Here is a 13,920-nt window from a genome sequence, read left to right as displayed (position 1 = left end):
GGGGTGGGTAGGGCGGGTGGGTTAGAGATCAACTTTTTACTACTCGCAGGTAGAAGTGGAGCGGGTTCTATGCGAGTTATTGTAAAGCGGAGCTGGATCGGGTAGAGCAAAAATCCGTCCCTACCCGCCCTGTTGCCATTCCTAACCTAATCACATAACGTTATATTAGTAAAAATAAGGGTTAAGTACGATTTTGATCCCTCGAAAATTTTTTTCGTCCCTAACCTTTTTTTACATAAAAAATCGTTCTTTTTACTTAAATATTAAACATTTGGATCAAATTACCCATAACAAAAAAATTATAAAATATAAAAAAATAAAAAAAAGTGTTTCTTCTCTTGCGAAGGAAGAAGGAAAGAAGAAGAAGGGAGAAGGGAAGAAGAAGAAGTTATCCACAATACACCTCTGTTTCCGCTTTCGCTGCTACTTCTGTACGATTTTAGTCCCTAAGGTAAGGACGATTTTAAAACCAAATTAAACATTAGGGACGATTTTGTATGCAAAAAAAAGTTGGAGACAAAAAAAAAAATTCAACGTATACCTTAAGGACTAAAATCGTACTTAATCCTAAAAATAACAACCTTTTATCTTAACCGTGCGAATGGTTATTCAAAAAAATGGTTGTAATTACACGACTGTGTAAAATACACTGTAAACGCATCAAAATTAAACTCATAATTGCAAAACAAAAATTTTGATAATGGCAAAATTGATCTGAAAATTGTAATTCAAATATTCCCTAAAAAAGATACAACAATTACTAATCGGTCAACTTACATTTTACATTCATCCTCAGAGTAAACAAAATAACATATCGTTTACAAATAAGGGAAACTTTTGGTATAGACATCCCTATGCAACACAAACCATAAAACAAAATAAGCAACATTCAAATAAAAATACATCCCAAAAGTGTAGAGAGATAGAAGAAAATAACAAAGCTAGGTTGCCTAGGCATATAAGAATATAGTCAATACTTTATTTAGTGCCTTACTATATCCTCTAAGCCATACTCATCCAAGCTTTAAGCCCTTCTCAATTCTCAATGATCATATTCATTCCTTCCTAATTAGTAATTACCACCATCATCACCAATAATTCACTTTTAAAAAAAAATAAAAATAATAAAAAAAAAATTTTTTGGTTGCCCACAGTATCTCCCAACCCAACAGGCCAAGGATTAATCCGTCATAAATCAGAGTTCCATTATTTTAAAAAATAATAAAAAATTTAGTTACCAGGTTGTGGCTCACTTGGCTTGGGCTTGAACTTTCGTGGCCCAATGACCAGGCCCAACGGGCTGCACCATGGCCCAACTACTGTGCGACAAATTGGGCGTGTAGTGTCTGAACAAAACGACTTATCAGACTTTACTGCAACCATGTCCAAAAAAAAAAGAATTTATTGCAAAATCTATGATGCACGGACACTGACACGGATATGGGACACAATACGACACAAGACACGCCGACACGCGAATTTAAAAATTTTACATGACACGGAGACATGCATACATATAAAATATAAAGCATTTTTTAAATAAATCGTAATGATATTTTGATATTTTATTGATATTAAAATATATATTAATTTTTTAAATTATTTTTAATATCTTATTTTAATTATATCAAGTATTTAAAATATTTTTTTGTTTTAATAAATAATAATATATACTATATCTAAATTTATTTTAAAAATATATGTTAAGAATAAGACTGGACACGCTGACACGTGATGGTATTAGGTGTGTCCAAGTATGTCCGGGAAGAATTTTTTATTTTTTATTAAGATACGGTTAGACACAACAAACATGGATGTCGGACGAATGTCGATGAGTATCGTGTCCGAAATATGTCCGCGATATGCAAACACAACAACTCAGCGAAATGTCCGTATTTCATAGATTGTAATGAAAAAAAACTTTATTTTAAATATTCGGATATGGAGAATAAATTATCAAATAACATAAATAACAGAACTTAATTAATTTTGGATTATGATATTTTAATGTAATACTTTTAATTTAATACAAATCTTGGATTAAATAGCATAATCATAAGAGATGCATTCTTCTGCTGGATGTAAATTTAAATTGAATGCATTAAGAAAGTTTCTATAAGTTTTCAAACATATAATCTAGAACTAACCAAATCGATGCAAAACATTTCTGTTTATATATATATATATGCTCCAAAGAGTAGCCGCTCACCATAAAAACATAATATATTGTAGGTTTAAAGGAAAATATTATTATAATCTACATGATTGACCTCATATCAATACTGTATTTTAACGCAAATGTGGGTTTAGGATCGGATTTATATTAAAATATACGTATACCAAAATTAGACAAAATATATTGTATGTTTTATAATTTATATAAGTAAAATATTTTATTTAATGTAATGGATAAAATTGGTGAGAGACTTGATGTCTTAAGATTATATTTCATAAATTTACGTAAACAAATTATGTATTAATAATTGTATATTGCACTTACTAGAAGAATAATTGCCAACTTATTCCGTCAGAAGATAATAATTAAAATTTTATTAATATATTTATAATAAAAAATGACTATAAATCTAAATTATGATGAATACATACATGATTTTAAGTTCAATGTAGGTGTCAAACATAAAGACGATATAGATAACTTCTTCCTCTTACTAATATGATAGACATAAATTTTGTGAAAAGAAAAGCTCAAGGAAAAAGTCAAAATGACATGGATTTGAATTTCTAGAGCCACTTGCATAAATGAATAAATCAAAATCAAAATAAAAAAATCAAGATCTGAAGACAAGTAAGAGGTAGCTTTCTTAACAAGTTAGTAGTGGTTTTGATTATATTGGTTGGTCCATGGACATGAGAAAGAAAACTAATAAAACTCCTAACTTCAATAATAATGTCATTACTTATTAGTATTAGCGTTACATGGTCCCATTCCCAACCATAGCCATGGTTGGTGTATGCGTGTTTTGTGACTTTAGGGAATCTAAACTAAATGGATCAATGCTAATAGGAAATTACTACTACAAATTAAATTAGTTAATACTTGAAATGAGAGAATCCGACGACTATTATTATGGCTATTATTGTGGCGAAGTAATTTGCTATTATTAATTGTTACATTCAATAATAAAAAGCTTAAATACCAAATATCAAATGGTCCCGTAGCTCAGTTGGTTAGAGCGTTGGTCTTATGAGCCGAAGGTCGCGAGTTCGAGCCTCGCCGGGACCATTATGTTAGTTTTCTTTTCCTTTATAAAAATGGTTGGATACGCATTATTGAAAAGTGTACCTCACGTCTAATTAAATAACGCATTATTAGAACATTCATCGCACGTTTAGTAAAAATCAATTTCCATTAAAAAAAAAAAACTTAATTTCCAAAAATGTTTAATCATGAGTTATGATACAATTGTTATAAAAAAAATAAAAATGATATACTATATTTGCACGATGCAAATGAGCACAAAGTATATATAACATGGAAGGAAGACAAAGACGTCAGCATCATGTTCTTATTATCCTTGTTTGTTCAGCTGTCACCATAAAAAAAATCCAACCCATTCTTCATTCTTCTCCTTCCCTGAATTCCTTTGGTTCATGACATTTTCACATAAGAAAAAAAGTTTGTTTTTTTTTTCTTATTTTTAATTGTAGTTTTGTCAAGTTCAACGTCAGAGACAAGGGAACTAAAGCTGGTATTGGGCCATGGCAATCCACATTCCACACCAACCCTTTTATTCTCTTTTCTGACCCTTCTCTCTCTCCTTTTCTTCTTTCTTACTTCTACTCTAAAACTCATATCATTTTGCTACACACATAACTTGTTTGGCCAGTTCAGGAAAAAAAAGGAAGGGTCCTCCTTTCAACACTTTCCACTTTCTTCTAGTCTGGTATGTCATTCTCAATCTCCCACATATGCTTCTTTTGTTTCTTCTTCTGTCTTATGCTGCTCTTGCTGTTTTACATGCTTGTTTTTTTGGGTTGACTCGCTTGGATTCTTGGTCAGCTTGCTACTTCCTGGGAAATTAAGCTTATGTTTGTACTTAGTTGTTTTCGCTTTTGCAAAGACTTGTTTGATCCATGTTTTTGTTGTTGTTTGTTAGATCAAAGTATTAGTTTCATAGTTTTGTTGTTAATGGTTGTGCTTATTACAAGAAACTGTGATTTATGCTATTCTAATCTCTTAAAGTATGCTGATAAAATTCAGCATCTGTTATGTTTTTATGCATACTTTTTCCATGTCTTGAGAGCTGTAAAATTTTTCTGAACCTGAATACAAACAATACACAGGAATATGCTAATGACTTGTATTTATAAAAATACTCCCAGGAGTATGTTGATCTGAGACAAGTTATCATATACATCAAGAATGGGTTCAGGCGATTGGTTTAAGACATTAATTTCAAGAAAATCAAAAGAAAGAAAACCCAAGAAAGGAAAGGTACAGTGCAATTCCTATCATCTTTTCAAATGCTTTGGTGAGAACTGAGAACCAAATTAGTTTCTGCATATTGATTTCCATATACTAAAATTCTAAGAAGTATGATTCTATCTTCACATGTGGTCACAACTTGAGACAGGGTACTTTAGCTTCAGCAAAATTAAGTGCACTGAACTCAAATGATTGTACAAGAAGAGACTCTAGTGACTTAGCAAATGGTACTAAAGCTGAAAATATTGAGTCAGTTGAAACTATTGCTGCAACAAGAATCCAGACAGCATTCCGGGCTTATAAGGTAGAGCTTTGAGAGTATCATCTGCTGGTTTTTTCTTTGTTTGTTGTGAATGCTGACTTTTTAACTTTTCAGGCTAGAAAGGCTCTACGCCGCTTGAAAGGGATCACAAAACTGCAGATTGTAACACAAAGTTACTCGGTTAAAAAGCAAGCCAATACTGCTATAACTTACCTTCATTCATGGAGCAAGATACAGACTGAGATTAGAGCTCGAAGAATCTGTATGGTGACTGAAGACAGGATCAGGAGGAAGAAACTAGAAAATCAGCTTAAACTTGAGGCAAAGCTGCATGATCTGGAGGTAACTTAAGGACTTGCTTTCTTCTTTTTAAGTAACTATTCTAGAGACATGAACTTGTTTGAATCAATTCAGTTAATGTATCAAATTACAGGTTGAATGGTGTAGTGGTTCTGAAACCATGGAGGAAGTTGTTGGAAGGATACATCAGAGAGAAGAAGCAGCTGTTAAGCGTGAAAGAGCTATGGCATATGCCTTTTCTCATCAGGTATGTTATGATCTTAAGAAATGTCCCATTATCTAGTTTTGCATGTTCAGACTGAAAGTTAAAAGAATTTCTTGTGAATCATAGTGGAGGGCCAACTGTAGTCAGAGCCAAGGGCTAGGAAGCTGTGAACTTGGTAAAGCTAATTGGGGTTGGAGCTGGAAGGCACGCTGGATCGCTGCTCGGCCGTGGGAAAGCCGTGTTACCACTGTGTCCAGTGATGCAAAGAAAGCTCAGAATAAGAAGGATAAGAAGACATCACCACCAAAACCACCTGTTTTGGCAAAACCAGCTTCCACCAATCCAAAAGGGACCCCTCCTTTGGCAAATGCTAAAGGGTCTGCAAAAGCTAGGAGATTGTCATACCCAACAACAGAAAAAACTGTAACTGTGGTGCAGAAAAGTGCAGTGAGTTCTCACTAGTGGTTGCTAAGGCAAAGCGTGCAAGCTCTAAGTATCAAGCCTATTGAACTTGAGCTGTTTAAAATTGAGTTCAATTTGTTGAAGTGCATTAAGTGAAAGTAAAAAAAAGCTATGTTATTTATTCATTGGATTGCTTCAATTTGTGCATATGAAAGTGACAAATTCAGAACAATATGGAGAATAAGTTAATGGACCAGCATTTGGGTGTGGTTTGTTGATTGCTTTTCCTTTTGTTTATCTTTCTCAGTCTTGTATATTCAACCAAGAGACAGATTGTAGATAGGAACAGTATCTGATATTCCCCCATCTGCTGTTGTAATATAAAAATTTTAAGATGGGACCATTGTTAGTTTGGTTTATTATTATCATTTTCAGATGTGCTTATCTTACATGTTGGTTCCATTTTTGTGATACAGTGTTATATTATGTTACATGTCATTGTTAAACTCTTATTACTTTATCACCATGGTTACTCCATTTTCACTTTCATGTGAGATATATTTTCAAAATACACCAATTTGTACAACAACTTATCATTTCATTTCATCATTTCTATCTACTCTATTTCAATATATATTTTTTTTTGTGCAGAAGAAAAAACAGAGAATATCAGTCTGTAAAATATCATTGGTGTAAGGCTTGATTGTATGAGTACAAAAATAAGACAAATGTTCTTCATTGTATCCTGCATAAAATTCACCAGTAACTAATTTTACTCATCATAATAGATTGGTAGGGAAAATTAAACCTAAAAAAAATGTCTATAACACATGTCTTAAAGAGTTGTGTCATTATATTTTCTAAACTTTTTCTGTTAGTTAGATTCTGTTTCACCTTTTTCATTTCAAAGACTTAAAACAAATCCCAAATTCAAGGGATGTGATATTCTTCAGGCCTTGTTGCCTACCATTAATAATCAGACAAAAGAAAAAAAATAGAATAATCATTAATATGCCAAACTGTCACCGATCTAACTTTGCTGTCTATTTATATGAAAAGGGTGCGAAATTGCCACCATGCCATTCAAGGTCAACAATGCAACTCATTTGAGTACTGTGAATGTATACATGCATGGTTTAGGTTCACAAACATGGTGGCCAGTGTCTACTCAATAGGATAATAGAGTGGAGGCTGTAGCCTACCTTTGCAATAAAGATACTAGCAGTTGAATCATAAATAAATAAAATAAAATAAATGAAATAAAAATTATGAATGTTTCTCACCAGAATAGTTGCTTGAAAATGAAAATCTTCCATTGTTGATAGCCAACAACCTTGTTGTCTCATCACACTGGACCTGTTCCGTTCTGTTCTTTTTAAGGTAAGAATTTTCGTGTGATATCAAGCGAATGAGGCAGTATCAAGAACATTTTCTAAACTAGAAGATATTAGAGAATCATTTACAATATGGATGAATTGAAAATACTCAGTAGTACATTCATATTCAGCATTCCAATTCCTTCGGTAGCTGGAAAGTTTCTTGCATTTAATTTCTCATTATTCATGATCAATCATAAACAACTAAGCTCAAACTAATGGCAATTGGGCACCGTAATAAGATTTAGATGTCGGTGGTTTTCTTACGACACTTTTTTGTACTTTAAAGAAAATTAATATTTGTCTCCAAAAACAGGTTTCCATTGAGATCATCCAATCAAAGCTACCATAAAATTTCATCAATTTCTACAGTTTCAGCACATTTATGATATTATGGTAGTGCTACTTAACTAACATTCGTTGTTTCCATTGTGAAATAGCATCAGCATAGCTTCTTTCTCTCCCCCTCAAAGTTCATGGATCCTTCCAATAACAATGGAGGACAGAAGAGGCTCCTAGCCTTGGCACAACGGCTCAGACTTCACAAGCCCCCACCATTCTCTGAGGACATGTTAGAAAAGATCATGGAAGAAAGCAAAGGCAAGGTTGTTTCCCGAGTCGGTTTCCCGGGACCAGCCACTGCAATTGCTCAAAACAAAGGAGAATTTAGATTCAAGAGAGCTGCTGTTTTGATCTGCATCTTCGAAGGCGACGCAGGGGAACTACGAGTGATCCTCACCAAGCGATCTTCCAAGCTCTCTATGTACTCAGGTAAGCTCAGTTTGTCACACAATACAGAAGAAAACTTGTGTGATCATGTTGTTTGCTTTTCAAAAACGGGGAAAATGACTAAACAGGACTTCAAAATCATCAAAAAATGCTTAACACTAGACCAAAAGCTAACATATATTAGTAAAGGGTATACATTTATTTTCTTATAGTTATTAAAAAATATATCTAGCATGAGGGACTATATCAATTGCAGGTGAAGTGGCCTTGCCTGGTGGTAAGGCAGAAGAAGGTGATAAGGATGATGGAGACACTGCAAAAAGAGAGGCAATGGAGGAAGTTGGGTTGGACCCTCAACTTGTTGATGTTGTTACATTTCTTGAACCATTCTTCTCTAAGGTATGAATCCCCTTTGATCTCTGATGTTCAAAGAAATGACATTCATGAGAGTTCACCCTCAGTTTCTTGTTTTCATTTGTTCAATATTTGGTCAAAGTCTGGGAAGCTTTCAAGACTTGTAAATATTTTATGATGTAAAAGAGTTAAGAATCTTTCAGAAAATGCATATTGGTTGGGAGACTTGTAAAAGAGTTAAGAATCTTTCAAGACTTGTTTCCAAGACTTGTAAATATTTTAATCTATGTTGTATTTTTATTAGTTTTTGTTTCCTTTGCAGTACCTCATAATAGTGGTTCCTGTCATTGGCATACTTCATGACAAAAAAAAATTCAAGCCATATAAATCTAATGATTATCTTACATTGATCAGGATGAAAAGAGGAAGCAAGAAGAGAGGATATGGATGGGAGAGAAGTATGTGATACATTTATTTGAATATGAAATTGAGCACAAGAAATACCTCATATGGGGTTTAACAGCTGGCATGTTGATAAAGGCTGCATCAGTTGTGTATCAACGGCCACCAGCTTTCTTGGAGCACAATCCTATAATGATTCCTAGGGACATAACCAAGGATACTTTAATTCATTGAATTCAACGTTTATTGGATTATTCATTGTGTTAATCATTTGGTGATAGTACAATGTTCATCACAGATACAGCCTACAGATGTTAAGAATCCAAGGTAGGTGATTAGATTCATTGGGAAAGGAAAAGGGTAGTTATATAGCACAGCACTTGGAAGTTCATTCCTCAGTTCTATTATGTCAGATTGTCCTTTTTTCACTTAGAGAGAAGTTCTTGCAAGTGTTGCAGGGCTCAAGAGTAGAAGGTACTTTTGAGTTTTGTCTTCTCATGCATGTTGTTGTTGGTTACAACTTTGATTCAATAGGAGAGTCAGATTCCTAGATCTAGATTCTAGATATATATTTGCCTTTGTAATTTTGTTTGACTTGATGTTTAACTTGCCATAATTTGAAGTTCATTTAATTTTTAAAATGTGTAATTATTTTGAATTTTTTTTAATTGTTAACAAAAAAATGTTATGTGCACACCTTCAACAATCGAATCGATTATCATATATTTATGATGCGATAAAAATATTTGATCAATTGGAAAATATGATACATAACAACATCATGTAAAACTTTTTTCATACAAAATAATTTATTCTGGTAATTGTATTGAAAAAAAGATGAATGCAAATATAGTGGCAGCTAGCACCTAACTGACTAAGGACCAGTTTGGATAAACAGTTTAATTAAGCTTATTTTAAAAAAAAAGTTTAAATAATAAATGACTATATTAAAATTAGCTTATAAATAAGTTATTTTATGTTTGGATTTTTAGTTCTAAAATTACTTATTTTATAGAAATGTGATAAAAAATAATAGTATTATGAGAAAAGTCAAATTTTTTTAACTCTTAATAAGTTCTTGTACCAAATATCAAACTAATCTTGTCTTCTGAAGCAATAGAATAAACCACTAAAAATTGATTTCCTGTCTTGCATGCCATCAATAAAAGAACTCTCAAGTTTATACTTTAAGACTCAAAAATACAAAATTTGGAATCTAATAAGAACAACATGGAAAGCAGAAAACATAGGAAGGGGAAAATGGAATCAAACAGTGCTGAGGTACGAGGTTCACAGAGACTACAAGCTTTGCTTCATCATTTCCAACCTTCCATAACCAACAACCCCCACAACTTGAAGCGCAGCCATTTCACCTCGAAACCGACCAAGAGAGCTGCGGTTCTGATCTGTCTCTTCGAAGGTTCCGATGGGAATCTCAGAGTGATCCTCACTTTGAGGGCTTCTTCTCTCTCACGCCATTCCGGTTTGATCGCTTTCAATTTCAACCTCAAAGTTGCAAAGTTTGTTTCTTTCTCGCCCTAGCTGAAATGGGTTTGTGTTGGTTGTTGCAGGTGAGGTTGCTCTGCCAGGTGGCAAGAGGGAAGAAGGTGATGCTGATGATGTAGAAACCGCTTTGAGGGAGGCTAAGGAGGAAATTGGATTGGACCCTTCTCTTGTTTCTGTTATTACTCTTCTTGAACCCTTTCATACTAAGGTATGCACTTCTAGAAGTTTAGCTGCATTTCTTTTTTCCTCAATTTTGTTTACTTTACAAAGTGATTTTAATTTGCAGTATGGCATTACAGTAATACCTGTGGTGGGAATATTGTCCAACAAGGATGCATTTTCACCGGTTTTAGATTCAGCTGAAGTTGAAGCAATATTTGATGTTCCATTGGAGATGTTCCTCAAGGTTTGTTGTACTAAATTTAATTTCTTGGGTGAAAACTTATGTATACTTAGTTTTTGAGATCATGGTTTGCATGCAGAATGAGAATAGGAGAGCTGAGGAAAGAGAATGGATGGGAGAGAAGCATCTTGTACATTATTTTGATTATGAATTTGAGAATACACAGTATGTGATATGGGCTATAACTGCTGCTATCTTGATCAGGGCAGCGACCGTTTTACTTCAGCGGCCGCCGGAGTTTCTAGAGCAGAGGCCTAAAATCTGGGGAGGAATTACTGAAAACGACATGATAATGTTACAGAATAGTTCCAAGTAGTTTTAGTTTTACCATTTTTACATCTTTTAATTTGTATGATATTTTTCAGATGAACCTGCTCTCCTTTTTTTGAGCAATATAAAACAGGTGATTGAAGCAAACTGAATTTGGAGGAAGGTCATGAGGAATTGAGAAACTTCTCACTTATTTGTGAAGCACTGTTTCAGTGATATAGCTTTAATAATGATCATGATCTAAATTTCCCTGCTGACAAAGTGCACATTATTTTGTGTTATTAATGCTTTCTTATGTATATTGTGTTGAATGTTATGGTATTTAACCTAGTTTATGATGAGGGAATTGTGTTGAAAATTAGCATCTTAGCTTTATACACTTTAAAAGTGATACTGCTTAGGGAATCATAAAAGCTAGCATATACAAACATATACTCTCAAACACTGATTTTGCTGTGTCTTATATATAAAATAATAATAGTCAAACTGAAGAAAACTATGTAACCAAATTCAATAGAACAAGTAGATAACTCAGCCGAAAAGGTTATAACCCCCATATGCTAACAAGCACTAAAGTTAAACTCTTTTCGAGTCCTCTGAAAAGCTTAAAACTTCCCCAATCATATTTCCCTCACTATGGTACATAAACTTAGCAGAATACCTCTAGCAAGTTACAGACACAGATGAATATAAAATTTCCTGTTTACATGGAGTTTCTGAATCTTGCAAATGTTTAGAACAATGAAAAATCCCCAAATAAATAAAAAGGGAAAACTTCAGAATAATGTAGTAACATGCTCATCAGATACCATAGCAAATAGACCCTCACCCTCAGCTAAATACCTCATAAAATTTCTCAATGACAAGAACACCCGAGTCTATTGACTCTAATGGATCCTTTCTAAGACGATGTCTCAAGCAGTTAGGGATCACAGTAGCAATATCCTCTGCAATCACCTTGTCTCTTCCCTTCAGAGCAGCCAGAGCTTTTGCAGCTCTATTTGTGACTATGTCTCCTCTCAAACCATCCACATTCAACTCTGCACAAACCTTTGAGATTTTCACCTTGAGGTCTTGGTCTATTTGAACAGACGAAAGCGAACTCCTTGCTGAGGAAATTTGTGTCTGGAGCTTCTCCTGCTCAGCTTTGTAAGAGTCCCGGAACTCCTTTGGGTTTTTGTCGAATCGAGCTCTCTCCTCAACAATCTTCACTCTAAGCTCAGCATCCCTAACAGTCCCCACTTGAGCATGCATTCCAAACCTATCCAGCAGTTGCGGCCGGAGCTCCCCTTCTTCAGGGTTGCCCGAGCCAATTAGGATAAACCGAGCAGGATGTGAGATTGAGATGCCTTCTCTCTCCACCGTGTTCCAACCAGAAGCAGCAGAATCCAACAAGACATCCACCAAGTGATCATCCAGAAGATTAACCTCATCCACATATAGGATTCCCCTATTAGCTTTAGCTAGTAACCCAGGTTCAAAGGCCTTAACACCCTCAGTTAAGGCTTTCTCAATGTCAATTGTTCCACATACTCTATCTTCTGTAGCTCCCAATGGCAAATCAACCATGTTAATCTTGCTTAAGACAACCTGAAGGCTCTCTCCTTTCAGCACGCGCTCTCGGACTTCAATGCCCATGAACTCTGGATCCTCTGGGTCTGAGTTATAAGGGTCGCCGGCAACAACCATGATTTCAGGAAGCAAATCTACCAATGACCTGACAGTTGTGGATTTACCAGTGCCTCTATCCCCCATGATCATGACACCTCCAATCTTGGGATCAATCACATTAAGGAGAAGGCAAAGCTTCATCTCATCCTGTCCAACTATTGCAGGAAATGGATACACTGGCCTCTGGCTTTCTTTAGCAGCAATCTTCTGAGCCTGGATATGAAAATTTTATAGTTGCCATGAAACAAGTAAATTGATTAGCAACATACTATCAAGTATCAACAAGATGAACAAAACGCTGTGGTGCAAGTAATATGAGAAGAATGAAAGCAAAATGCTATGGAGTAGGTTTCAAAATTGGTGATGAGAATTACGTTACGTACCTGTTGAACAGAGTTGACTTCAGTGGCAACGCTGGCTACAGAAAATTGAGAGGTTCCCTTGATACGACAGATTCCTATTCCTCCGTACAACTTGCGGCCTGATGCGAGGGACAGAGATTGAAAGGAATGGTTTGATGAAGAAGAAGGGTAAGTTGAAGAGAGGAGCGCAACGGAGCAAGTGCCCAGCGTGGACGACGCCATGCTCGGAGAAGAGTAGTTGCAGTTTCAGCTTCGGTTTCAATTTCAGTTTCAGTTTCAGTTTCGCTTTCTGTTTTGTGCTTATTGAGCAATGATGACAGCTGTCATTCTCCTATTGGCCAGAAAGCTTCGGGGATAAGAAGATGGATTTCATTAGCATTTTCCTCTGTATTTTACCCAACCCAATGATCTCCCTTTTCTTTCTTTCTTTAAACATTAACTCGAGCAATCAATAAAATTTAAGATAAAGTATAATTTTTTATTGTTTTATAATACTTTTAATGTTATGTAAAACATTAGAAGAAAAATTAAAAATATTCAAAAGTAGCTTTGACACAAATCAAACATATTAAGAATAAAATTGAATAAATAAAAAATTTTAAAAAACAAAATTGAATCAAATTAAATATTATCGATATTTAAAAAAATTATAAATATTAAGAACAAAAATCATACTCATCCAATTTTAAATATTAAAAACTAAATTCTAAATTTTAAATTTTATAATATAAAAATTTTGTATTGATAAAAAGAATAAACTCCTTAATATTTTTTTTTTAACTTATTAAGAATGCATTGCATTCGGTTGAGATTTATAAATTTTATAATTTAAAGTTTAAAATAAATTTGATAAATCATGACAATTAAGAAGTTGGTCCACTTTAATTTACAATCATATGCCTAAAATATTGGTTATTTAAAATTAGGGAGCCACTATTAAGAATCAGAAACCCATAAATTTAAATAGCAAAAATAAGAGTTGTTTTTGGATTATTACATATATATTTTAGTGGAACCAATACAAAAAATGGATGAAATAAAGAAAAAATTGGAGCTACTATGTACATTAGATATAATGATGTAATGGAATTGAAATTCGATATATATAAGTCTATATATAAGAAGGTCGATCTGAATATTTAGATACATATTGTAGATTCAGATAAAGACGCTGAAAACGTCTTTTTATAAAGATGTTTTTTAATAATTAAAATTTAATATATATAATCGA

The 13,920-nt window shown here is 33.9% G+C and overlaps 3 protein-coding genes, 1 non-coding gene and 1 pseudogene across 4 annotated transcripts; 4 read left to right on the top strand and 1 right to left on the bottom strand.

The window, feature by feature from the left end:
* The first annotated feature begins 3,170 nt into the window (after window positions 1-3,170).
* Window positions 3,171-3,244, top strand: TRNAI-UAU (transfer RNA isoleucine (anticodon UAU)). The gene has a single exon. It is a non-coding gene; the product is annotated as a tRNA-Ile (tRNA).
* A 352-nt stretch (window positions 3,245-3,596) lies between these two features.
* On the top strand, window positions 3,597-6,107 carry LOC107468345 (protein IQ-DOMAIN 9). The gene is made up of 6 exons (XM_016087617.3): window positions 3,597-3,905; window positions 4,345-4,456; window positions 4,596-4,751; window positions 4,824-5,051; window positions 5,143-5,256; window positions 5,341-6,107. Exons 2-6 carry the CDS (start codon window positions 4,385-4,387, stop codon window positions 5,674-5,676), a joined length of 906 nt encoding a protein of 301 aa, XP_015943103.1. The 5' UTR covers window positions 3,597-3,905; window positions 4,345-4,384; the 3' UTR covers window positions 5,677-6,107.
* A 791-nt stretch (window positions 6,108-6,898) lies between these two features.
* LOC107468315 (nudix hydrolase 15, mitochondrial-like) lies at window positions 6,899-9,083 on the top strand (annotated as a pseudogene).
* A 482-nt stretch (window positions 9,084-9,565) lies between these two features.
* Window positions 9,566-10,917, top strand: LOC107468314 (nudix hydrolase 15, mitochondrial). The gene is made up of 4 exons (XM_016087582.3): window positions 9,566-9,960; window positions 10,049-10,191; window positions 10,270-10,389; window positions 10,466-10,917. The coding sequence occupies exons 1-4, from the start codon at window positions 9,708-9,710 to the stop codon at window positions 10,700-10,702; spliced, it is 753 nt and encodes a 250-aa protein (XP_015943068.1). The 5' UTR covers window positions 9,566-9,707; the 3' UTR covers window positions 10,703-10,917.
* A 214-nt stretch (window positions 10,918-11,131) lies between these two features.
* On the bottom strand, window positions 11,132-12,970 carry LOC107468313 (magnesium-chelatase subunit ChlI, chloroplastic). Its single transcript, XM_016087581.3, has 2 exons — window positions 12,711-12,970; window positions 11,132-12,540 (listed from the first exon to the last, which is right to left on the bottom strand). The coding sequence occupies exons 1-2, from the start codon at window positions 12,909-12,911 to the stop codon at window positions 11,488-11,490; spliced, it is 1,254 nt and encodes a 417-aa protein (XP_015943067.1). The 5' UTR covers window positions 12,912-12,970; the 3' UTR covers window positions 11,132-11,487.
* Between the last annotated feature and the right edge of the window lie 950 nt (window positions 12,971-13,920).

Source organism: Arachis duranensis, chromosome 10, assembly GCF_000817695.3.
Source record: "Arachis duranensis cultivar V14167 chromosome 10, aradu.V14167.gnm2.J7QH, whole genome shotgun sequence".
Lineage (NCBI taxonomy): Eukaryota > Viridiplantae > Streptophyta > Magnoliopsida > Fabales > Fabaceae > Arachis > Arachis duranensis.
Note: the sequence above shows the minus strand (reverse complement) of the source record. Positions and strands in the feature narration are given on the sequence as shown.